Source organism: Gracilinanus agilis, chromosome 3 (assembly GCF_016433145.1).
Source record: "Gracilinanus agilis isolate LMUSP501 chromosome 3, AgileGrace, whole genome shotgun sequence".
NCBI lineage: Eukaryota > Metazoa > Chordata > Mammalia > Didelphimorphia > Didelphidae > Gracilinanus > Gracilinanus agilis.
In genome coordinates this window covers 123,743,811-123,769,714 of record NC_058132.1, presented here as the reverse complement: position 1 = coordinate 123,769,714, position 25,904 = coordinate 123,743,811, and the positions used below count along the sequence as shown (strand labels likewise).

General features: G+C 37.9%; 1 protein-coding gene across 1 annotated transcript in view; it reads left to right on the top strand.

Moving 5' to 3' along the window:
• The window catches only part of NEK5 (NIMA related kinase 5), a 96,196-nt gene that overhangs the window by 44,028 nt on the left and 26,264 nt on the right, over positions 1-25,904 (top strand). Inside the window, exons 11-17 of the mRNA XM_044668949.1 lie at positions 949-1,148; positions 7,519-7,585; positions 8,282-8,395; positions 16,296-16,382; positions 16,991-17,068; positions 24,192-24,272; positions 24,499-24,567. Coding sequence (XP_044524884.1) covers positions 949-1,148; positions 7,519-7,585; positions 8,282-8,395; positions 16,296-16,382; positions 16,991-17,068; positions 24,192-24,272; positions 24,499-24,567 — 696 coding nt within the window. The remainder of the gene's footprint in view (positions 1-948; positions 1,149-7,518; positions 7,586-8,281; positions 8,396-16,295; positions 16,383-16,990; positions 17,069-24,191; positions 24,273-24,498; positions 24,568-25,904) is intronic.

Genomic DNA, 25,904 nt, shown 5'->3' with positions numbered 1-25,904 from the left:
CTTCCTTCCTTCCTTCCTTCCTTCCTTCCTTCCTTCCTTCCTTCCTTCCTTCCTTCCTTCCTTCCTTCCTTCCTTCCTTCCTTCCTTCCTTTCTTCCTTCCTAGAGCTGAGTAGAAACTTTAAATGACATACATGAGAGTAAAGAGAAACATAAAAGAGGCAAATAAAAACAAGCAATCAGAAAAGTTTTTATAAGGATGAAATTTTTGCATTCTAATGGGAATGAGGTGATACAAGTAGCCCCTAGGAACTATAGCGTCAGCAGTGGTCATAGAAGGAATCAAATGAGAGGAAGGGCCCGAGACTTTTGTTTTGTTTTGATTATCTTAAAGGTGGAAGAGAGGATACACTAGGAAATAAAAGGGTTGGAATAGAGGGGAGAACTTATCTCATATAACCTGGGGTTTAAGTACAAGTCTACAACCAGGAGGAAGGAAGGAATGGAAGGAGTGGACATTCTTAAATATCACATTGAACTAATGCAGAAAGATGTGAGCAGAACCAGGAGAACAATTTATATTGTAACAACAACACTGTAAAAAACTAATAATTTCAAAAGACTTAAGAATTCTGATCAACTATGATTCCCAGAGGACTGATGATTTAGAATGCTGTTTATCTCTTAAAATAGAAGTGTTGAACTACATAGGTAGAGTGGGACATACATTTTTTGGACACAGTCAACGTGGGAATGTATTTTGCTTCACTGGATTTGTTGAAGGGATTTTGTTTTTCTTTTCCCTTCTTTTTTTTTTCTGGGTGGATGGGGGAAAGAGAAGAGGATAGAGGAAAGATACTTGTTAATTGAAAAAATAATTAAAAATTATATGATAGTAAGATAATTTATTAAAAAAATAAAATAGATTTAAAATATTTTTCAACTTCTTCTTTCCTTGCTACATTAGTTAGCAGTTCATTGTTATAATTTTTTTACTCTGTTATTTTTAGCATCAAAGCCCCCAGAAGAAGGTGGTAGGGAAGCCAGTAGTTGCTCCAGGTTGCAGACTTTATGGCCATTTTTATGCTCAGTTGGACATCTTAGAGAAGAGAGCTTATGATCCAAGGTATCAGTATGTTTCTGAAATCGACAGAAGAGTCGATAGATATTATAAACAGAAAGAAGGCTATGCTTCACCTCCATCTCAATGGTAATAAATTCAAACTTAAACTTTAATATTCTAATAATATCTTGATTGACCCAACCTTCTTCATTTGGTGATATTTACCATTTCTTCAAAAGCAAATAATCAAGCAGGAACGTCTAAATCCCTTCTTCCATTTACTTTCCACCTCATATGCTATTCTTTTTGATTCTCTTCTCTCACAGACCAGTTGTACCAGCATCTGGACGTAGATACATTGGAAGGTGACCTAAATGGTGAAAGGTCTTGAAATCATGCCATATGAAAGTCATCCAAAGCCCCTAGGGAAGTTTGACCGCTAGGAGAGTCAGCTTGGGGGGAGTGGGGGGACGTGATATGAAAGGTCTCTCAGATGTAAGAAGGATTCAATGAATCCTACATAGCCCCAAGGACACAACTATAGCAATGGGTAAAAGTGGAAGAGGAGGAATTTTAGGCTCCATGTGAGAAAAATCCATTGCACAATTAGTACTGTCTAAATGTAGAATGAGCCTTCGCAGGACATGTTGTCGTTCCGTTCTGTCTGGCTCTTCACAACCCCATTTAGGGTTTTCTTTACAAAGCTATTGGCTTCCTGTTTGTCGTTCCCTTCTCCAGCTCATTTTATTGATGAGGAAATGGAGGCAGACAGGGTTAAGTGACTTGACCAGGGTCACACAGCTCCTAAGTGCCTATGGTCAGATTTGAAATCATGAAGGTGAGTCTTCCTGACTCCAGGACTGGCGCGCTTTCTGCTGTGCCATTTAGCTGTCCAACCCCTCCTATATCTCAAGCTACGATATAGTTTTCACTTACAATTTTGCCTTTTGGCATGTGCAGTGTATAGAAAACAGTGTAATCTTGCAGGTAGGTTAAAGGATATATAAAACTATAAAAGCTCCTTGCTGGTTTGGTCCCTATAATTTAAACCTACTGTTTTCTCAGTTATTAATAATAATGAACAGAAGGGCTATATCTAATAACACTCTAATAATAATAGTAGCATCTAATGATAATAAAAATAAATTGAACGCCTCTGGAATTCATATGCATGGGTCATATTTAAAATTTTTCTTGTCCCCTATTTCTCTGAATTCCTCATTTTCATTATTACTAATGGCACAATAATATTCCATTAAGTTGGTATAATGTCATTTGAGCCTCCAGGTCTTTTTACAGTGTTTAAACATTGGAGTTTATATAACTCTTATTTAGCCGGGTCTTCGCCATTCTATAATTTCATAATTCATTATTTCGGGAAGCCAAGTGCAGAATTTATATTATTTCCTATTATAGTTCATTTTATTGGATTCGGGGCATCCATCCAGTCTCTGGAGATTGCTTTGGATTTTGATTCCATCATCCATTATGTTAACTGTTCCTCCCAGCTTTGTGTCATCTGCAAATCTGATAAGCATAGAATGGAGTCATTGATAAATAATATTCGACAAAAGGGAACTCCAGAGAGAGTCCTTTCTTCTGGATGGCCGCAGCCTGTGATCCACATTCTTTGTGTGGAGAGAATCCGATTGACATGTCTTCTTCCTGCTCCCAAGGAAAGCAGAAGAGATGTCGCCACCTGACTTTCGTCACTCCCCATAGACTGTGTGTAAGAATATTGATTGAACAGCCTCGTTACTCTTTCAAAAAAGGAAAGGAAACGGGCCCAAAGAGACTTACCATAAGCGTTAGAGAGAAAGAAGGCCTTAGGGATCATCTAGGTAGATCCTCTCATTTTACAGAGGAAGAAACTGAGGCTCGTGGAGCTTAAGTGAGTGCCCAAGGCCAACAGAACTAGGTTTTGCCTATGGAGCCTCTTCAGATGGGTGCTAGCAAATATTTAATTACCATTATACCTAGGAAACACTTTAAAGTCGAATCTTCATCATCAATATTTTCTCAGTCATTTAAAAAGAATTTTGCCTTCTGTCTTAGAATCAATACTAGGTTATTTCAAGGCAGAAGCTAAGCAATTGGAGTTAAGTGACTTGTTCAGGGTGACACAGCTAGGAAGTATCTGAGGTCACATTTGAACCCAGGACTTCCATCTTCAGGTCCAGCACTCTATTCTCTGAATCACCTAGCTGACCCTCTCCATTATTTTCAAAAATAAATAAAAAGAAATTCTTTTCAATAATGAATTAGAAAATAAAGTTGTTGAAAAATAAACCCAGCCCTGAGGGATAGCATTTGCTAATTTCCAAGGTGTAAATGTTCATACTCAAAATTAACAATCAGCTCTAGTGTATGAGCTAGCTTTCAGCACATTTCTGCTTTAATTCAAAATCCAGTGCTCTTTCCATAAGAACAAAGGAGTGAATCCAATGAGGAGGAAAAGGCGGAGTTTGTTTAAAAATACTGAAATGGATGAAAAACCAACATCCTGGAGTTTTAAAAAAAAGAAACAAATCCATATCTTCCATTTTAGAATCAATACTATGTATTGGTTCCAAGGCAGAAGAGCAGGAAGGGCTGGGTGTTGGAGGTTAAGTGACTCTCCCAGAATCACATAGCAAGGAAGTGTCTAAGACTAGATTTGAACCCAAGACCTTCTGTGTCTAGATCTGGTTCTCAGTCCATTGAGCTACCATGCTGCCCCCATTCTGGAGATTTTTAAAAGACATGAACACTGGATAAAAAAAAGGGCAAGTAATGGAGAATGAATATAGCAGAGTGACATAGTTCTGTATGAATAAGGTAGAGTTCAGAATAAACTAAGGCTAGCAAGGAAAGCTAAAGAGAAGAAAGTGTGTGTGTGTGTGTGTGTGTGTGTGTGTGTGTGTGTGTGTGTGTGTGTGTGTGTGTGTGGCTGTGGCTGTGACTAGGTTGTATTGAGGAAAAAAAGGAGCTATAGGGAAGAGATAGGGCCACTGCTAGAGGTAGAGGGAATCATGTTTACTGATAATTTTATTTTTATTTAATTTTATTTTCCTTCTGTTCTCTCTGCTAAGAAGAAAGGTCTTTGGACTAGAATGGACAGGATAAAAATGGCTAATAATGATTTGGAATGGCATGTAAATGTAAAGAGATTAACTACATTTGAGAAGGAGAGTTAAAACACCAGATAACAGCCAGGATTAAAAAAAAAAATTTAACAGGCCAAGACAATAGACTGAATTGAGTAAGAATGAAATTTGAAAGAAATAAATATAAAATTTTAGATTTTGGCTCCAAAAATCAATTTCACATATACAAAATTAAGGAGTCAGACAACAAAAAGAACTCAGGGTTCTGGTGTATTATAAGCTGGAAATTAGTTAATAGTATGATGAAAACTAATTCAATCTTAGGGTAAGAAAGCTAATACGGCCTTAGACTGCATTAACAGAGGCATTGGAGTCAGGATAAAGGATGGGATAGTTCTCTGATATCTAGTCTGCTCATTTGGAGCACCATGTTCAGTTCTGAGCAGCATATTATGGGAAAGACATTGATAAGTTAGGGCGTACCCAAAGAATAGATAGCAATGTGGATGGTTAAGGCCTTGGAGTTCATGCCAATTATTTGGCCTTAAAGAAAAAAAAAAGGAACCAAAAGCAGAATGGATTTATTATTTATTATTTTAATCGTTTGTCATTTATTGTATAATATTTATAATATATTACACTAATATATTTGTTATAATTATTTGTTATTATTAACATTATACTTATTTTTTATAATCTATTACTTCCATTTTGTTTTGTTTTTAACAAATATGTGAAGGCTTGTCAAATGGAAGAGAGATTTAGACTTTTTCTTCTTAGGGGAAATATGTTCCATGTTCTAAACAGCCAACTTACAAACATTTGGGAACCAATCTACTTATGAATCGGGACTGCCTAAATTGATTTTTTTCAAAGTGAGTGTGTTGTTTTGTTTTTTTAGCAGGAGCCTTCCCTTAACCTTTGTACCCTCTTCAGCTATTGCCTCAACTTTCTCCTCATGACTGTGAAACTTCTTAAAGAAAGTCTTTTCCTGATGCATCAACTTCCTTACTATTCACTCTCCCTTAGTTGGCTTTTTTCTCCATAACTCCACAGAAATGAATCTCTCATTGGTTACCTACATCCTCCTTATCTCTGAATGCAATGGTCTTTTCTCAATCAGTAATCTCTTGGATCTCTCTGATATTTGATGCTATTGACACTTTACCTCATCTCTTCTTCTTCTTTTTTTTTTTTTAACCCTTGTACTTAGGTGTATTGTCTCATAGGTGGAAGAGTGGTAAGGGTGGGCAATGGGGGTCAAGTGACTTGCCCAGGGTCACACAGCTGGGAAGTGGCTGAGGCTGGGTTTGAACCTAGGACCTCCTGTCTCTAGGCCTGACTCTCACTCCACTGAGCTACCCAGCTGCCCCCCCCCCCCCATACCTCATCTCTTCTAAATATTTTCTTTCCTCATCTTTTGAGACAACGCATCCTCTTGGTACTCCTTTTTCGAATCACCCCTTCCTTCTTTATTTCTTTTGCTGTCTCCTTTTCCTCTTCTCAATTCCTTAAGCTATTTTTTTCCTACAAGGATTTTTCTTACCTTCTAGTTTTCTCTCTCAATACTCTCTTAGAAATCCTCATTTACTCTCACAGACCTTCATCACGTTTGTATAGGTGATTTCCATATATTTATTATGAGTCCTGAAGTATTGGTACAGATAATGAACTCTTGAGCCCATCTCCAACATCCAGTCTCATATCTACTGGGGCATTTTCACCTGAATATTTAACTAGGATCTCAAAATCTGAACATCTAGAGCCAAATTTATTATCTCCATCTCCCCAGATGTCCTTTCATGATTTCTTTCAATCAAAAAACCCTTCAAATTATCTTTTTTGACTCTTCCCTCTTCCTCACCTCCAGCATCCAATCAGTTGCTAAGTCCTATCAATTTTACCTTTCTAATATTTTTATTCCTATAGCAAAGCACTCCATATATGTTAGCAAATGCCATCAGCCTAGCTCAGACCTCCCTCACTACCTAGTCTACTACTTCATCTTCTTGCCTTCCAGGATTGAAGAAGAAGAAAGGAGTCAAGAAGATGAAATCAATTAGAGATTCAAGAAGTGCAAATCAATAATAGATCTGGTCATGCCACTGCTCTGCTTGAAATCTTTCAGTGGCTCCCTATTGTCTGCCCAGTAAATTCCTTATCATGGCAGTCCAGGTTTTCTGGAGCCTGAGGCTACCTTTCCAAGCTGTTCTTGTGCTACTCCCTTTCATATAGAGTGAGCTCCTGCTAAATTAGATTGCTTGCCACTCCTCCTATGCCTGGGGTATCTTTTCATCACTTCCTTTCTTCATATCTCTTTCTTGGCCTTGAATAAGATCTCTCTGGGAGAGTACTGAAATTTTCACCTAGCAAGTTAAGAAACAAATTATGGTTTGATTTATTGTTTTGCTGTTGACTGATCTTAAGAAAGTGATGAATAAGGGTAACCTTTTTTTATCAGGAGAGTTGGTTTTTAACATTTACCAATATACTCCTGATCCTCCAAGGAAGCAGTCATTTCTCCTGGTATCTCCTAGGGTGTTTCACACCTCTCTATCTTGATTTATATTTCAGTTGTTTGTGATTAGCTCCTATCTCAGTCTAGCACGTTAGTGCCTACTATGTGCCAGGCACTGTGCTAAGCACTTTACAAGTATTAATTCATCTGAGCCTCATAACAGCTCTGTGAGGTAGGTACTATTATTATCTCTATTTTTCAGTTCAGGAAAGTGAGGCAAATAGAGGTTAATCAACTTGCCCAGGGTCACACAGCTACTGTCAGAGGTCAGACCTGAACTTAGGAGGCCCAGCCAAACACTTTTTCCACTGCACCACCTAGATGCCTCATGAAAATAGTGTTTTGCAAACAGTAGGTGCTTAATAAATAGCTAATTAACATTCAAATTGAATTAGGGAACAATGACAATTAAAATGATTTGCTTTTGATGGTTGAAAGAACTTTCTAATCATAGAAGTTTGTCCCACAAATCCTGAAAGAACATTGATTCCATTTTAACTGGACCTGCCTATGTTTTCATCTATTTAGGAAGTTACTTGTAAAGAACTTCCTCCAGCAATAAAGACTGGTACCTTCTCTGCAATTTTTTATTTTGCATGGTTACTTGAGGCAATAAGAAGTTAGGTTGCCTGGGTCACATTAGGCAGCATACACTAGCTCTGGAGCAGACCCTTCTTTCCCACTGATTTCCCCCCAATCTCTTATTGCTATTCACTCTTGAATCTATAGATATTTTCTATGGAAACACTCCATAAAACTCTTACTATTCCTTGACCTTGGAGTTGTCCTTTCCACTTGATAAAGGCGAAGTGAAATTGGATTTTCAGCTGTGTAAGGTCTGCCAACTGTCAATCTGGTTTCCTGAAATTAGCTTAAATTGCTCTCCTAGCTGAAAAGTGTTGTTTTTCTTAAGGCCCGCTGAGTACCTTCAGAGGAGATTGGAAGCTCAACAATATAAACTGAAAGTGGAAAAACAATTGGTAAGTAAAATGCTGAATTCAAGAAGAAAACCAACACATCTAACTCAAAGATTTTACTTTCTCTGCCTGTTACTTGAACATAGTTTTCCTTATTTTTTCCTTTACAACTTCCAAAGTAGTTCTACTCTGTATTCCATCCTCAAGGGGTTAAACATCAGGTTTTTCACATATCTCTTATCATTTATCCACTGAGAATCTGAAAGTAGGTGTATCACATGGTACTGTAGAACACGATATACTTTCCCTCTAGGAAACACTCTGAAACTAACAACTTCCACCTTCTAATATCTTTAAATATCGAGTTTAATTCATGATGAGATTCTTTTTTTTAAAGGGAGAGAGCTGGAGGAGAATGTTTTTAAAAAAGAAAGTATTTTGTTTAATTTTTTTCTTTTAAACCCTTACCTTCTATCTTAGAATTGATACTAAGTTTTGGTTCCAAGGCAGTAAAGTGGTAAGAGCTAGGCATTTGGGGTTTGGTGGCTTACCCAGGACCACACAGTTAGAAATCTGAGGCCAGATTTTAATCTAGGATCTGCTTCTGGGCTTAGTTCTCTATCCACTGGGCCACCTAGCAGCTCCTTTTTCACTTTATAAGTTATGCTACTAATAGAGCCTTTACCTCATTTGAAAAGGATATTTTAAAAATAAAAACTATCTTTCATTTTATGGTTTATATTTATTATTTATTAACAGGGTCTTCGTCCATCTTCAGCTGAGCCAAACAACCAATTACAAGTTGAGGAAAGAAAGAGAGAACAGCCCAAATTCCAGGATCTACAGCTTAAGAGGAATGAAATTAAGCAAGAGGTCAGTTAGTCAACAAGCATTTATTAAGTGACTACTGTGGCTCAGGCACCGTGCCAAGGGTCTGGGGATATGCAGTCAAAAGCAAAAAATGCTCCTTGCCTTTCAAAGAGCTCCTATATGAATAGAGGAGACAGTATGCAAAGAGCTGTACAAATAGTATAAATGGAAGGCTCATATCTTGCAGATGAATAATCTATATGGCACTATCTTTTGTTTTATAAGATAATATTGGGGACATTACTTTCTATATGACTAGAAGAGGTAGCATGATATGAGATCTGAATCACAATACCTAGGACTGAGTCTTGATTCTGCTAACTATGGGATTTTGGTCCTCTTTGAACTTTAGTTTACTCATTTGTAAAAGAAAAAAATAAGAATGAGGAATGGGGAACAGAAGAAAAATGATTGTTTTTTATTAGACTGATCAGGAAAGGCTTTATGGAGTGTTTGGCATTTGCCTTTGGCTTTGAAAGATAAGTTGGATTTGTGTGGATGGGAAAATGGGGAGGGTATTCCAAGAATGCAGAACAACATGAACAGTTACATGAGGGACAGTTGGGTAGCACAGCGGGCCAGCAAGACCTGGGTTCAAATTTGTTCTCAGATACTTCCCAACTAGTCAAGTCCCTTAACCCCAATCGCTTAACCTTTGCTGCTCTTTTGCCTTAGAACTGATACTAAGTTAGAAGGTAAGGGCTTAAAAAATAAAAACAAAACCAAAAAAGAATGACATGAAGATGGTAAAGCATAAAGGATGTGTTCCAGGAGTGGTGACAGACTAGAAGGCACGCTGACTTTTCTGAAGAACCAGTTTTCCCTTGGTTACTTTCTTGCTTTGTCCATTCCCTCAGAAAAAGGACCGGTGAAGTCAGCATTGCCGTTGGGGGCCCGCTGGGTCCTGCAAGGATTTCTTCTGTCAGCTGGCTGACACAGGGAGGAAAACCACAATATGGGATAAGAAGGTGTAAAAGCCACGTGGGAAAAGGGAGCAACTTGAGAGAATGTGGTAACAGGACCTATTCCAGACCAACTGCAGGAACCTCGAATCTCTTTAGACCTTAAGCCCGTGCTGGTGAACCTATGGTGCACCTGCTGGCGGGGGTGGGGTGGGGTGCTCCCTCCCCCTCTCCGCACGTGCCTGAGGACATTTCTCCCATCACCCGCCCCTCTGCCCAGCTGCCCAGTGGGAGCACTTCCTCCCTCCCCTGCCTGGGGTACGGCGGGGCTCACAGGCTGTGTGAGGGTTGCAGTTTGGGCACTCGGTCTCTAAAAGGTTCGTCATCACTGCCCTAAACTATATTCAGAAAAGCCTTTCCCCGCCGCTGCTGATTATAGATGCTAAGAGAAAAGGGCCCAGGAGGTCCTCACCAGGGAGATCAGACACGTGACGAGAAGATGGCGGCCCCATCCTGAAGGAATGCGCTAATGCATCCAGGACCACGCAGCAATAGGAAGCTGGAATACTTCTGCACCCTGAACTGCATCCACCGAGGACTTTCTGCCCTTTGTGGAGGGGCACATAGCCCCGGCGATGCTAGGCTCGTGGGGCCAAAGTGTCTGATCAAAGCTAGAAGGGGGCTTGGAAGTCACTGAGTTCAGAGTACTAGAACGGTGCTCCCGAGGGAGAGGCCGAAGCCTCGTGGGGGCTCTGGGTGACCCTCGGGGTATATCATCGGCCAGGCCACAGGGGGAAGATGAATTGTGCCCCATCCTCTCTGCAATAGCCAACAGCCGTCCCCACACCCATTACTGGAAGATGCTCCCCAACTTCAGTGCCTCCTGGGCTCTTCAAGCTCCCAGCTTTCCCTCTTCTACAGTGATTGTTGTTCCTTCAGGGAACGGAAAGCTAACCTTCACCTAGACACTAACAGCAGCAGCTACATTGGTCCCCACATCTCCCCAGCATACCCCCCCCCCCCAATCTCTGGTTGTCCATCCCGACCTTCTGCCCCTTTTTGTTTTGGATGGGCCAGAGCAAGCAGCACAGGCCAAGCAGGCATTCATGGCTTGTGGTCTGCATCATAATCTCATTATGTTATTTTTTTCTCCCAAACCTACTCCTCTGCTAAACCTCCCCCCTTCCGCGGAGAGCACCGCCATCCTTTTATTCACTCCGTGCACAATCTCAGTGTCATCCCTCGCTCTGAACTTTCTCTGTCCTCACATCTCCAAGTAGCTGCCACATCTTTTCGCTTCTGCCTCCACAACTCTACTCCTGCGCAAGCCCCCTTCTTTTGACTCTCAGATTCTAGCCTCGGACCGCTTCACCTCCCTCCTGGACTATCACAAAGGTCGCCCTGCCTCAGGCCTTCCCCCAATCCAATCCATCTCCCACACACCTGCTAAAATGACTTTGCTAAAATGTTGGCCTGACCCGGTCACTCCTCTACACAAGAAGTCCCAGGCTTCCCTGTGACCACAAGGATCAATATAAACTCCTCTGTGTGTGAAGGCCTTCGCAACTTAACACCAGCCTACCTTTCCAGCCTTATTATTTCACTTCTTACACATTATGGTCCTGTTAAATTGCTCTTCTGGGTATTCCTTGCAGTCATACCAAAATACAACTAAGGCATCCATAAATAAATTGAAACTAACATATGATAGGTTACACTAATCAGAGTCATGTGAAAAAAACAGGAACAGATTTATTTAGACATTTTCCTAATAACTTGAAATCAGAGACAATTATTTTTTTGAAAATTGTTTTTGCTTGGTTTATGGTCAGTGTCTGCACATAGAGAAACATGACTCCCACTGAAGAGCTGTTATGGTCCCTGACCTATTTTCTCTTTGCTGTGTATTTTTTAGTAAAAATTAATCCTCATTTTGCAAATAAGGAAACTGATACAGACAGGTTAAGGGACTTTCCATAGGTCACATAACTAATGGGTGTCTAAGGAAAGATTTGGGTGGTCTGTCCCTGACTCTGGGCCTAATGCACTCTTTACTGCTTCACTTCTTCACTTGTAGTTAGACAAGCCAAAGAATTTTTCTTTGCTTCTTTTTTTCTTTTGAAACTTTATCCCTTTTCTCTACCATCAGCTCTGTCCCCTACTGTCTTTGTTTTCTCTCACTGTAAAGTACCAATGATTAACATCTCAGTTCCAATATTTACCTTAAAGATTTAAGAGAGAACAGAAATACAGACATTTCCCTCTGCCACTTCAGGGACAGACTCTCTCCAGTATTAGTGCAGTCTTTGGGAGAATGGGTTCACTCTCAGCAGAGTTTCTGTATAGCTGTGGCCCCACCAGGTCATGTCAGGAGGCAGCATGAGTGCCAACTGAATGCTTTGTCTTAGGTACTTCTGGGCTGGGTTTTGAAGGTCATTCTTGAAGTTCACCCCCTTTTTTCTCAAGTCATTGATACCAAACTGGCTGTAAAACCTGGATGTTGGGACACCAGCTCTCCTGACTGTTGAAAACTCATAGTCTGGAGTCTTCAATTCTTTTACCTAAAGGGAAAAGAAACAAATTCAAAGGCTAAGGTTTGAGGCCTATTTTACATGGCCACATTTTGGCCTCATTGGGTAGAAGATCCCACATTGCTCCCCTTATAGCGCTGTCTCACTAGATACCAACAGAGATGTCAAACCAGGAACAGAGTAACAGAATGGGAGGTTGGCAGCTTTCTTTGTCATGAGCCTTTCAGAACTATCCCAGATTATTGTAATTCTGAGAGTAGCTGAGTCATTCACAGTTGATCATTGTACAGTATTGCTGTTACTAGGTACAGTAGTCTCCTGGTTCTGTCTACTTCACTCTGGATCAGTTCATTTAGGTCTTCCCAGCTTTTTCTGAAATCATCTTGCTCATCATTTCTTAAAATGTTGTTATTCCATCGCAATCATATATCACAATTTGTTCAGCTATTCCCCAACTGATGGACATCTCAGTTTCCAATTCTTTGCCACCACAAAAAAAAAAAGACCTGCAATAAATATTTTTGTACAAATAGGTCCTTTGTCCTTTTTTTTTTTTTTTTTTAATCTCTTTGGGATATAGGACCAGTAATATAGCTGGATCAAAGGGTATGCACAGTTTTAGAGCCCTTTGGGCATAGTTTCAAATTCCTCTCCAGAATGTTTGGGTCAAAATACAACTCCAACAGTACATTAATGTCCCAATTTTCCCATATTCTTTTCAACATTTATCATTTTCTTCTTCTATCATATTGGCCAATCTGATAGATGTGAGCTGGTATCTCAGAGTTGTTTTAATTTCCATTTCTCTAATCAATGATGATTTAGAACATTTTTTCATATGATTATTGATAGCTTTGTTTTCTTCATCTGAAAACTGTTCATATCCTTTGACCATTTGTCCATTGGATAATGACTTATGTTTTCATAAATACGACTCAGTTCTCTATATATTTGAGAAAGGAGGCCTTTATTAGAGAAATTCGCTGTTTGTTTTCTCTCAGTTTGCTGTTTCCCTTCTAATCTTAGTTATATCGATTTTGTTTGTACAAAACCTTTTTAATTTAATATCATCAAAATATCTCATTTTATATTGCAGAATGTTCTTTATCTCTTGTTTGGTCATAAGGTTTTTCCTTTATCCTTAGATCTGAAAGGCAAACTATTTCATGCTTCCCTAATTTGCTTATGGTATCACCCTTTATGTCTAAATCATATATGCATTTTGACCATATCTTGATATGGAATGTGAGATATTGGTCTATATCTGCCATACTGTTTTCCAATTTTCCCAACACTTTTTGCCAAATAGTGAGCTCTTGTCCCCAAAGCTGGAATCTTTGGGTTTATCAAACACTAGATTGTTATAATCCTGTATATTGTGTACCTATTCCATTGATCTTTCATTTCATTTCTTAGCCAGTACCATATTGTTTTGATGATAACTGCTTTAGAGTACAGTTTGGTATTTGGTACTGATAAGCCACCTTGCTTCACATTTAAAAAAATTAATTTCCTTGATATTCGTGACCTTTTATTCTTCCAGATGAATTTTTAAATTATTTTTAAATTTAATTTTAAATTTTTATTTAATTTAATTTTTGGTAGTTTGATTGGTACAGCACTAAACAAATTAATTAATTTAGGTAGAATTGTTATTTTTGTAATTGTGTTCATATAATTCCTGTGTTTGTCTTGGCAAGTAGACTACCAAGTATTTTATATTGTTTTCTCTTTCTATCCTTTATTGTTGGACTTTGTTGGTTAAGCTGGTGATTTATGTGGGTTTATTTTATATCCTGCAACTTTGCTAAAATTATTAGTTATTTCAACTAGTTTTTTAGTTCATTCTCTAGGATTCTCTATACCATCATATTATTTGCAAAGAGTGCCAGTTTAGTTTCTTCATTGTCTACTTTAATTCCTTTAATTTCTTTTTCTTCTCATTGCTAAAGCTAGCATTTCTAGTGTGATATTAAATAACAGAGCTGATAATGGGCATCTTGGTTTCATCCCTGATCTTATTGGGAAGGCTTCTAACTTGGTCTCAGTATAGATAATACTTATTGATAGAATTATATAGATACTACTTATTTTAGGAAAGCTCCATTAATTCCTCTCCTCCCTAGTGTTTTTAAATAGGAATAGATATTGTATTTGTCAAAAGCTTTTCCCGCATCTATTGGGATAATCATGTGATTTCTGAATGATCCTTATACTGTGTTACCTTTAAGTATTTTATTTCCTCTTTTGTTAATCTGGACAATTATATTTTTTGTACATATTCATCTATCTTTCTTAGATTGTCAAATTTATTGACATATAATTGGGCAAAATAGCTCCTAATGATTGCTTTAATTTCCTCTTCATTGGTGGCGAATTCATCCTTTTTGTTTTTGAAACTGGTAATTTGATTCTCTTCTTTCCCTTTAAAAAGTCAAATTAATCAAATTAACAATGCTCTATTTTATTAATTTTCCCCCATAAAACCAACTTCTAGTCTTATTTGTTAGTTCAAAGGTTTTCTTACTTCTAAATTTATTAGTTTCTCTTTGTTGTTAGGATTTTCAATTTGGTGTTTAATTGACAATTTAAAATTTATCCTTTTTTAACAAAAATTTTTAGTTGCATGTCCAACTCATTGATCTCTTTTTTCTATATTTTATTGATATAAGCATTCAGAGGTATAAATTTTCCCCTAAGTACTGCTTTGGCTGCATCCCATAAATTTTGATATGTTGTCTCATTGTTTTCATTCTCTTTCATGAAATTATTGATTGTTTCTATGATTTGTTCTTTGACCCTCTCATTATTTAGAATTAGGTTACTTAGTTTCCAATTAATTTGAAATTTCTCTTTCTATGGCCCCTTATTGATTATAATTTTTATTTCATCATGATATAAAAAGGATGCATTTATATTTGTTTTTCTGCATTTTGTTGTGAAGTTTTTTTGCTCTAATATATGGCCAATTTTTGTGTAGGTGTCATGTACTGATGAGAAGGTATATTTCTTTCTATTCCTATTCAATTTTCTCCAGAGATCTATTAAATCTAAATTTTCTAATATTCTAATCATCTCCTTAACTTCTTTCTATTTATTTTTTTGCTTAAATTTATCTAGTTCTTAGAGGGATAAGTTAACCATAGCCTTTTTTGAAGATGTCTACAGTTGCAACTACTCATCCAATCAGAAAATATTTCTCTTACCCATGTGGCTAGTACACCAGAACCAGTTACAAAATCCTCTACAGAAAAGGCATTTCTACTCCACTTCATCATGATTCTCTAGGATTTAGAGTCCTTAGTTTCTCTACAGAAAGAAAAACCATCAGAGGCACTATGGCCAAGTACTAGACTCCAGTTACAAATAAATGTACATATATTGGGGCCTGTGCTCAAAAGTGTTCTACTAACAGGGGTAAGCAATCAAAAAAGTTTGAGAATATTACCATATGTACCAGGCTTTTCAAGTTTCATCTACTGCCTGGTGTGTGTGTGTGTGTGTGTGTGTGTGTGTGTGTGTGTGTGTGTGTGTGTGTNCTGCCGTGTGTGTGTGTGTGTGTGTGTGTGTGTGTGTGTGTGTGTGTGTGTGTGTGTGTTTAATTTGTGATGTATTCAAATGATACCCAGCTTCTTAGATACATCTGGAATCTTACTGATCTTAGAATTCCTTCTAAGGATGCATATTTTAACCCATTCATGACTGTTCATTCTGTATAACTCTTGCTTTTCCATCCATGCCTCCCATAAGTTCACTCTGAGTTTCTACCAAATGTGCTATAGTTCTTCCTTACTTTCTCCTAATATTGTGATAAAACCAGTAGAGTATACTGGCTACTTACTTGTCATTCTTCATCCTTGCCAAATGACCAGTCCATCTTTCCTACCTAGATGACATCTTTTCTTCCTATTCTTCTTTGATATTCTTCATTGATTATGTGATTCAACCTCTCCCACCTCTGCTCGCCATGCCATGTGTTTTTCCACCCACTGTGTAATATTCATTTTTAATTCTTCATAGATAATCATATTCTGTTTCTCATTGCAATATAGTAACACCAAAAGAATACTGGTAGCAAAAAGATGGGCCTTTGTTTCCATGGAAACCTTGGGGTAATTAATGAAGCATCCCAGTTTCCCGAAGGAAAATCCAGCCTAGTCTTGTCTTCCCTTCTCAGACCCCAGCTCCTCCTCTAGCTCTACTGACTGTCCTAGGTACACATACCAGCAGATGAGTTTTATAGTTGTCCATTCGAACTCATAATTGTGTCTCTTCTTTGCTGATTATGAAAAAGCATTTGTCTTGGTAGAACATGACATTGCCTTAAGACTATTTCCTAATAAGGAAATCAAAATTATTCAAGATTCCTTAAAGGATAGGATTATCTATCTATATAACTTTTGGTTATATTTAGATTCTTTTTTCCAGGTTATTCACACAAACATTAAAAAATATTGATTTGCTTAATAGGAATATCGGAAACAGTTAGAGGAAATACGCCAGCAGTACCACAATGACATGAAAGCTATTAGAAGGAAAGTTGGAAGAGGACTTGAGGTAAACAAAGAAAAAATAAATTTCTTCCAAAGTGATTTTTTTCATTTAAAATAAATACATATATTGCACAGCTATAAAAATGAATAATTTCTTTAAAGAAAATGGGGATAAAATTCCCAACAGGAAGAGCAATATAACCTTCCTTTAGAGAGAAACGGAATATACAGAAATTTTCAGATTATTGAGGAGATAACAAAATTATTGCTGATTATTATCATTAGTTGGTCTAAACAAGTATATTTTGAGAGCCTACATGCTGCATAGTATAGTGAAAAGATAGACCTAAATTTGAAGCCCACCTCTGACGTTAAGTAGTTTTGTGAACCTGGGTAAATGAATGTTTGCTATTTGATTGATTTGTACAATGGGAATAATGGGAATAATAACTTGCATTGCTATCTGCATCATTATGTCGCTGTGTGTCTTATTAAATGATAATATATATGTACTATGTAAGCATTAAGGCCCTCTCTAAATAGAAGCCATATTAACAAGCAATATAAGATGGCATGGCTGTTATGCCTTTTTGTACTTTAACTTTTATTAGGGAACTTACTGAATTTTTACAATGTGGACATAGTATTCATTATGAATGTTTTGCTTTGAAGGAGGATTCAAATCTCAGTCATAAGACTTATTTCGTGAAGCAGAGAAACACACATACTCACCAGGATGAACCCGAGGAGGTAGGAGAAGTGGTATAGGTATTCATGTTTGGGAATGGGGTTTTATTATAAATTCGCCAAAAGATTTCTCCCCTAATATTCAAGATCCGCTTCTTGAAAGTTATATGTGTCAGTTTCTTAACTACTTAAAACCAATCATTGAAGTCTAATAGTAAGGAAACCATCTATTTAATTAACTTTCAATATTGCATTTTTTTAATGAATGGAAATCTCAATTTCCAGTAGAGGGGGTACTAGTCACAATTCCTTGTTAGCTAGTGGGTGCTTAAAAATCTTGCTGAGTTGAAACAGTCATTATATGCTACTTATTTATATACGTATTTCCTTCCTCTTTCCATTTGATTTTAAACTCCTCAAGAAGAGACAATAATTCCTATCTGTCCTTCTACTCCAGTACTTTGCACAGTACCTTGTCCTTTGTAGAAGCCTAATAAATGTTTTAAAATTTTTATTTAAATCGAAGTGAATTAGGATATATTTTCAGAAATAAATTTAAGATGATCAAGTTTTGGTCATGGGTCTCTATTTCTCAATTTTCCCTTCACCTAATGTCTCTAGTTACATTTCTTGCAAATTAGGTGGCATTTTTCAGGATCCATCCCCTAGGACTTGATTTTGCCAAGCTGCCACACACAATGCAAGATTAGAATATAAACTCAATTGTAAAATGTTATGGGGAAAAATTGCTGGACGATTATATTCAGTATTATTACCTCATAAAATAATGAGAAGTGGAGGGAAAAATGAATTTACAGACTGTTTGCCTAGAGGTTGAACTAAGCAAAATCATCTTGGAGGTATTATAAAGAAAACTGGAAGGAGGATAACAAATGGAAGAAAGAGGAAAATGATCTTTAAATATCTTGAAAGCAAACCATTTTCTCCATTAATGACAGTGGAGCCACCCATCACATTTGGACTCCAACAGTCCCTAGTGTGTGCTGTCTTAGAATTAGATGAAAATTAAGAAGATAAATTTGGGTAAAACTGTTGAATTCAACCAAGTATATAATGAGTGGAGTTCCATGTTGGAGGCAATTCAGTTTTTTTTTTAAACCCTTAACTTCTATGTATTGTCTTCTAGGTGGAAGAGTGGTAAGGGTGGGCAATGGGGGTCAAGTGACTTGCCCAGGGTCACACAGCTGGGAAGTGTCTGAGGCCAGATTTGAACCTAGGACCTCCTGTCTCTAGGCCTGACTCTCAATCCACTGAGCTACCCAGCTGCCCCGGCAATTCAGTTTTGAGAGTATTAAAGGTTTGATTTTCAAGGTGTCTAGAAAAGAGAAAATTAGTGGAAGCTTTGGTAGGGAGAAGGGAAAACTTGGACCTTATTGTTTTAAATCCTCCATCATAGTGACAAAGGCTTGGCAAACATGAATCTCCTTGTTTTTTTACCTCAAAGAGTTGTTAGTCTATGCACATGCGTTTTTAAAAAAGATGACCAACAAAATTTTATAACTACCAAACTATATGTTTGCTTTTCCATCTCTATAAAATTTTTATTGAATTAATCTACACAATTAACAAAGGCACTTTCATCAAAGTATATGTGAGAGGAGGATAAATTTTATTCTTCAACAAGTCACATCTTCACAGTCACACAACTGATTGAAAGATGCAGAAGAAATAATGCCTCATTGTGCTTATTATTTGTCAACAATAAAAAAAATTCATTGATTTGGGTGAATAAAATGGCTCCAGTTCCTGTCTTTTGGGTGTTTCTTATATATATTTTTTAATCTACTAGATTATTTTTATAAAGATTTCATATACTTGGGAAAATAGAGCTATCTTCGTTATGTTTTGCAAGAACTCTTGTATGCTTAAAAATGTGGATGTGAAAAAAAATTAAAATATGCATGAGAGAAATGAACAGGAGGTCCTTTGGAGACATTCTGCCAAGTCAAAGTCTTTTTTTTTTACAGTTGACAAATAATAAGCACAGTGAAATCTTGTTTCTCCACAACTTTCAATCAATTTTGTGACTGTAAAGATGTGACCTGTTATAGAATATCACTTGTGAAAGCCTGCTGCTTTGCCTTTCACACATACCTTCATCCAGATGCTTTCGGTGCATGCGCATAGACTAACAACTCTTTGAGGCAAAAAACAAGGAGATTCATGTTTGCCAAGCTGTTGTCACTATGATGGAGGATTTCCAGTGCTGAGCAGAAAAAGGGAAAAGGAATTTTTTAAGGATGGTGAAGCCCTCCAGATGCTCCTGTTTGCAAACGACAATATGTCAATTGCATCAAGCTTGGGAACCCTGCATAGCCCGTTCTATGAGATCTATAATCACTTAGAACAATTTTCCCCACACGGGAAGAATTCCTATTGTCTAGGTTTTTAGGAGGCAGCTAGGTGGCACAGCAGTTAGGATACTGGGTCTGGAGTCAGAAAGATCCGAGTTTAAATTTGGCTTCAGAGACTTGTTAGCCATTTGATACTGGGCAAGCCATTTAACCATTGTATGCCTCAGTTTCCTCAACTGTGGGAATAATAATAACAGCACCTACTTTGCAGAGCAGTTGTTGTGAAGTTCAGATGAGATAATATTTGTTAAGCATTTGTATAGTATAGCTCTTGGAATATAGCAGGCACGTAAATGCTTGTTTCCTGTGTAGTTGGCAGTTTAATCCATGCAACCAGCCCATCAGCACATATATCTTGGATAGACACTGCTGAGGAGCAAAGAACTGGGCCCTAAAGTGAACTGGAAGAAGATAAAGGGATAGATTACATTATAATATTATATTCTGCCTCAAAAGGCCCCAACCTCAAAAGGTTCTCTCTGAACCAAAGGTTTATTTTTTAACATCATCCAGTGATGCGAAATTACTTCAAGCCAAGTAGTTCCAATAGTCTTTGAAGAATTAAAGTTTCAGATTACCCAAAGGATGATGGAAGAAGGATATGGGTATATGAGCTGTCTGCGACATCTGAATATTGAAGGTTGCACAGGAAGAGTGGTGTCCTGGATAGCATCAGGAAGAGATCTGTGATTGGAAAAGGAGGAAGGTTGGTTGTGTACCAAGGCTGAAGAATAACTAATAGGCAGCCTCTGGGTTCTGTTGGCATCCATGCAACATCGAGAAGTCTAGATGAAGGCCCTTAGAATACTGGAGGGACATCTTATGGAAGATTTAGGGGAAGGAAGACGTGGAGTTGCCACAATGGGTTGCCAACTGAACCATTGAAAAGAATGTTTATACTGATGAGACAGATCCAAGAAAGTTTTGAAATACCTCCCAATATCTTGGCTATAAGAATAGCTTAAAAAAGAGCCATAATCACTCAAAGGAGTTCAGCCGAATAATCCACACAGGAAAAAAGCAAGTGGATGAAAAATCACTGTCTTCCATACTATGGAAGGCAATAAAATACATAGCCAACCAAGATAATTTATTGGTGTTTATCTTGGACAAATGCTTTTTTTAAAAATTTGCCTAACTTTATTTTTTTTTAACATTTAATAATATTTATTTTTTAGAAAAGTTTGGGGATGTAGACAAATGCTTTTTTTGACAAAATGTTTGGACCAGTGGATAGAGGAGAAAGGGAAGCATTGATTTGATAAACTGAGCAGTAGATGAAATGTCCTGAAACAGAAACCCATATTTTTTAAACTAGCCATTTCTCTAATCACTCCTAGAGTCCAACTCTAATACCTCATCTAGGTTTTTGAAAATGATGGCAATGGGAAGGAAACTCAAGCAGGTTCTGTCTAGTATGCTAGAAAGGATGTGAATATGGCACTGGCAACAGATTGACTTAAATTTTCTGAGAACTAGCATAGCTAAATCAGGGGAAGTTCATCACTAGTAAGCTGATTGCGAAGTAACAAATTACATGGATATAGCAAATATACAGAAGGAATACTAAAAAACATCAAATGGTCTTCACTCAATTGCAGCCCTCTTCTCCTTCTGATGTGATAAAAAGAGGCAGAGACCTCTCTGTAATCAGTCACTCCGTTTTTAGGTAACTATAAACTTTTTCTTTGCTCCTGGGACTCCAAAGATGGGATATCCGGACAATCACCAGGGAGCTTAATAAATGCTTTTGAATAAACGAATGAGTGGACTTGCTACTGAGGAGACAGACTGTATCCATCCTGACATTCTTGTTGGAAACAAAACCAGAAAACAAACAAATACACGTAAACCGCTGCACCTCCGTGGAAGGATGACTCCTAAGTCTTTCTTGAAGAGGTGAATAAAGGAATTGATGGAGTGGTCCGTGAAAGCTCCAATGTCCAGTTTCAAACGTGCTGATAGAGGACATCGGCATGGCACGGAGAGTGAAGGTAGGAAATGCAGCTGGATGAGGCCAGGTGTATGTCCGGGAGATCTGTGCTGGCAGCAGCTTAATTGTGGTGGTGCTGAGGGACTGACCAGCATTGATGATTCATATGATGGAAGATACAAAAGGCATGGAAAAAACCTCAGACTTTATTAATCCTGGAAAAATGAGATCCCTGCAATTCTAATAACTACTGACTACATATACACACGTAACTATATATAATTTTGTGAGAACTGTCAACGCCGACATCAAAGGCAAGTCCATGAGGGCATCAGTAGAGAAGAGGAAGGCTTTTGCAAGCAATATTTCACAGCAGACCACGTCTTTACAGTTACGCAGTTGCCTGAAAACGTAGCGGCTACAGAACCTCGCTGTGGCTTTTGCTAGTTCATTATAAGAAGCATTTTATTTGGTAGAGCAGCTGCTAGCCGACAGTGGGACGTACACCGATACGTCCGTCCGAATGATTCAAGATTCCTTCAGCGAAACAAGGGCGTATCTCTGATCACAAATAGGAGGCGAGGCACAAAACAGGGAGACGAATGCTTGCCGACAATGTTCCGCGCCGTCCCTGAGGGGGTCCGGTGTAGGGTCTGTGTACAAGGATTCCCTTGGGAGTTCCCGTTTGTAGAGGACACCCCAAACCATGACAGGCTGCAGGGGCACCTGGACGAGATCTCTAGCCACTGAAAGAGTCCGATCTCACCATCCACGCTATAAAAACCAAGCGGCTTAAAATGCCTCTTGTCCAGACTTTGACCTGCTGTTACGTGAACAATGTACGTTTCTATATATTTGTTTATTATAAAGGCATAGGTGTATATAAACACAGATAGCCACAAACACACGTATCCTATGTATACCCACACATATGTATATGTATCCCATGTGTACACACATGTATGTGTGTTTGTATGCATACACACGCCCATATGTGTACAGACACTGCAGTTGGGAAATTCTTTGGGTCTAGCAATAAATAGGAAAAGGTGAACACACTGAATTGCCTTTGGGAAATTGCAAAGCTCCTTTAAATGCTTCAAATTAATTCTGGAAAAAAAAGATGAATCTTTTTAATGCAGCATTGTTAGTATGGAGTTAAGGAATACTATAGTCGCAGAGGAATTTAAAATGAAAACTACTCAAAGGACACATAAGAAACAAGCACCTTCCCAAAAGCACCAGAGAAGGGACGCTGACAGAGAAGCGAAGACAGGCTAGTCATGTGGAGAGAAGACAACCCACACTTCCGGGGGAGCTCCTGGGGCCAACTGAAGGAAGGACGTGGACCAGAGGGGAAGAGGTCGGGCAGCTGTGGGCAAGTTCAGGGATGAGGAGAAAAGGAAGGAATCAAGTGCATACTGAGCGCCCCTTATGTGCCAGGCTCTGGGCCAAGCGCTCTGCCAATATCTCATTTGGTTGTCGCAGATCCACTTGAGCCTTTTACTCTTCTTTCAATGATGTTTTATGGCTGCAAACGATAAGAATGTCACATCTTCCAAACCGTGAGTCTCCAAAAGGGCAATGCAGAGATTTGTGCAACAGGATGAAGAATGTTACTCCTCATCATTCAGACTCAAGACACATCGGAATCATCTTGGAGTTATTTGACCAAAAAAAGAAGGGCTGCGTTTGCCATATAGTGGGAGAGAAGCATCACTTACAGACGTACAAAAAGCATCCGAAGAGGACGACCTCCCTAAGAAGAGTGTATGGGAAGACACGTATAGGAATCCTACGCCCCCAATGTCAAACTCAGATAGGATCTAGGACCACTAAACATATAAAAATCCCTCTGGTGATAGAGTGACATTCCTTGTTCAGTTATGTCTAACCCTTCATCAGCCCACTTGGGATTTTCTTGGCTAAGATACTAGAGTGGTTTGTCATTTCCTTCTCCAGATCATTTTATAGTTGAAGAAACTGAGGCAAATAGGGTTAAGTGACTTGCCCAGGGTCATACAGCTATTAAGTGTTTGAGGACAGATTTGAATTCAGACAGATGAGACTTCCAGACTCCAGGCCTGGTATTCTATCTCCCGCACCACCTAGCTGCCCTTTGAATTACTGACTTAAGAAAACTACATAAGAACATTATTTATGTCCTGTTGTATTTTAATTAAATGTCTCCCAATTACATTTTAATCTGTTTTGGACTGCACTCAGTCCAAACACAGATGGGCTAGTCAGTGTCTACAAAGTCATAGATCCACTGAAGTCTTCAAGAAACATCTCCCAATAACCCAGAATTAACTGAACTCAAAACAGAAGTTGGCTCAGGTGATTCTTGAGGAAAGAAGTAAAAAAAGAAGTGGGTTTAATACAATAAATAGTACGTATGTTACATTTAAATCAAATATTTGTAAAGAGCATTTTAAATACACTTGGAGAGCTTACTTTTTAATAGAGCCCTCCAGTGAATGTTTTGTGAAACAAATAATCACGTCCAGTTTTTCTGTTTTATAAATTCTTATTTCCATTTATTGCTCTCCTTACCATGTGTCACATCTATATAATAGAAAGCTTTTTAAGAGACAAGGGATTAGCAATATCAAATTACAGATCTTTGTACAGGAAAAGCTAGAGTGACTTATTCATGCTTATGTTAGGCTGAGGTTTCCAATCAGAATAACAGATGTTGACAGCACTTAGAGGCACAAATGTGCAGTAAATCACTTTCAAGAGACATTGTTTACAAGGGAATTGACAATTGGATTCAGTCTGTAAGCCAGTTCATTTTCAAAGTGCATTATGCTTTTTAGGGCTCTGTACATACAATTGTGCCTTAAAAATCTTCTGATTTTCTTTGCCCTTTCAGGACACTGAAAGAAAATTGGAACAAATCAGGCTACAGAGCAAACAGGAAAGGAAAATGCTAGAACAGAAATATAAGGTTAAGGTAATGGGCACTGTTATCTCTTTTTGACCATTGACCTCCATCTTTACATCTGGGTTTAACTTACAGACTTTAAAAAAAAACAACTATGTTTTTGTGGAGTTGTCTCAGAGTTTACAAGTACCTTTACACTCTCAAGGAGAGTTGCCCTTGGCTGTTACAATTGTGAATTGCAACAGAATATTAAATAAAAAGTAAAAAGATTTCTTTTTTCTTTTTTTAATTTTAGGGAGGTATAAAGTTTGAAATAAATTTAAACAAATGCATTACTGATGAAAACACCGTACAAGGGGAGGAGGTATGACTTTAATTATTATGCATTTCTATTTTGCATCTGTTCGTCTTAAAAAGAGTATTTTGGTAAATATTTTTATGAAACAATACATAAGCGATAAAAACAAATATATTTTTAAAAATTTTCACTTGGGGTTTTATATTAAAATATTTCTTTTCCCTGTTAGACTACATTTGGGGTATTGTGTTCAGTTTCACATTCTTCATTTTAGGAAAGGCATTTGTAAGATAGAGAGTGTCCAGAAGATGGAAAGCAAATTGGCAAAAGGCTTTGAGATCTTGTGTTAGGACAACAGTTTGAAGAAACTGGGGTTGTTTTCCTCAAAGAAGAGAAGATCTGGGGGGAGAAGGAAATGATTCCTATGTTTAAATATATAATGGGCTATTACATGGGAAAGGGATTAGGTTTGTTCTTTTTTGGCCTTACACCATGGAACTAAAAGTAATGGGTGAAAGTTGCAAGGATACAAGTTTATTTTGGGGAAAATTTCCCCAAAATGGATTGAGCTTTCTTAGGAGATGGTAGAGGGCAGCTAAGCAGCAGAGTGGATAAAGTGCTGGGCCTGGAGACAAGAAGACTCATCTTACTGGGTTCAAATCCAGCCTCAGACACCTACTAGCTGTGTGACTCTGGGCATGTCACTTAGCCCTGTTTGCCTCAGTTCATTATTTGTAATATGAGGTAGAGAAGGAAATGGCAAACCACTCCAATATCTTTGCCAAGAAAACCTCAAATGGCATCATGAAGAGTCAGTCAGACATAACTGAAAATGACTGAACAACAAAAAGGAGATGGGAAGTTTCTCCATACTGGAAATCTCCAAGGCTGAGTGATTACTTGTTCCATATGCTATAGAGAAAATTCTTGCTCAAGAATGATTATGATAGGGGGCAACTGGGTGGCTCAGTGGATTGAGAGCCAGGTCTAGAGATGGGAAGTCCTAGGTTTAAATCTGGCCTCAGACACTTATTAGCCGTGTGACCCTGGGCAAGTCACTTAACCCCCATTGCCTAGCCCTTACCACTCTTCTGCCTTGGAACCAATACACAGTATTGAATTCTAAGATGGAAGGTAAGGGTTTTTTTTAAAAAAAGAATGATTATGAAAATTTTATTTGAGGATCTCTTTGAACTCTAGGATTCTAAAACAAAAATATCTCCTCATATTTTTTGAGATAATCTTCTTAAATGAATTCTTTCATTTGATTATTTTTTCCAAATGTATAGGTATTTTCTTTCTATGACTTTCTTTTTTGTAATATTTTATTTTTCCCCAATTATATGTAAGAACAATTTTAATATTCATTTCTTTAAAATTTTGAGTCCCAAATTCTCTCCCTC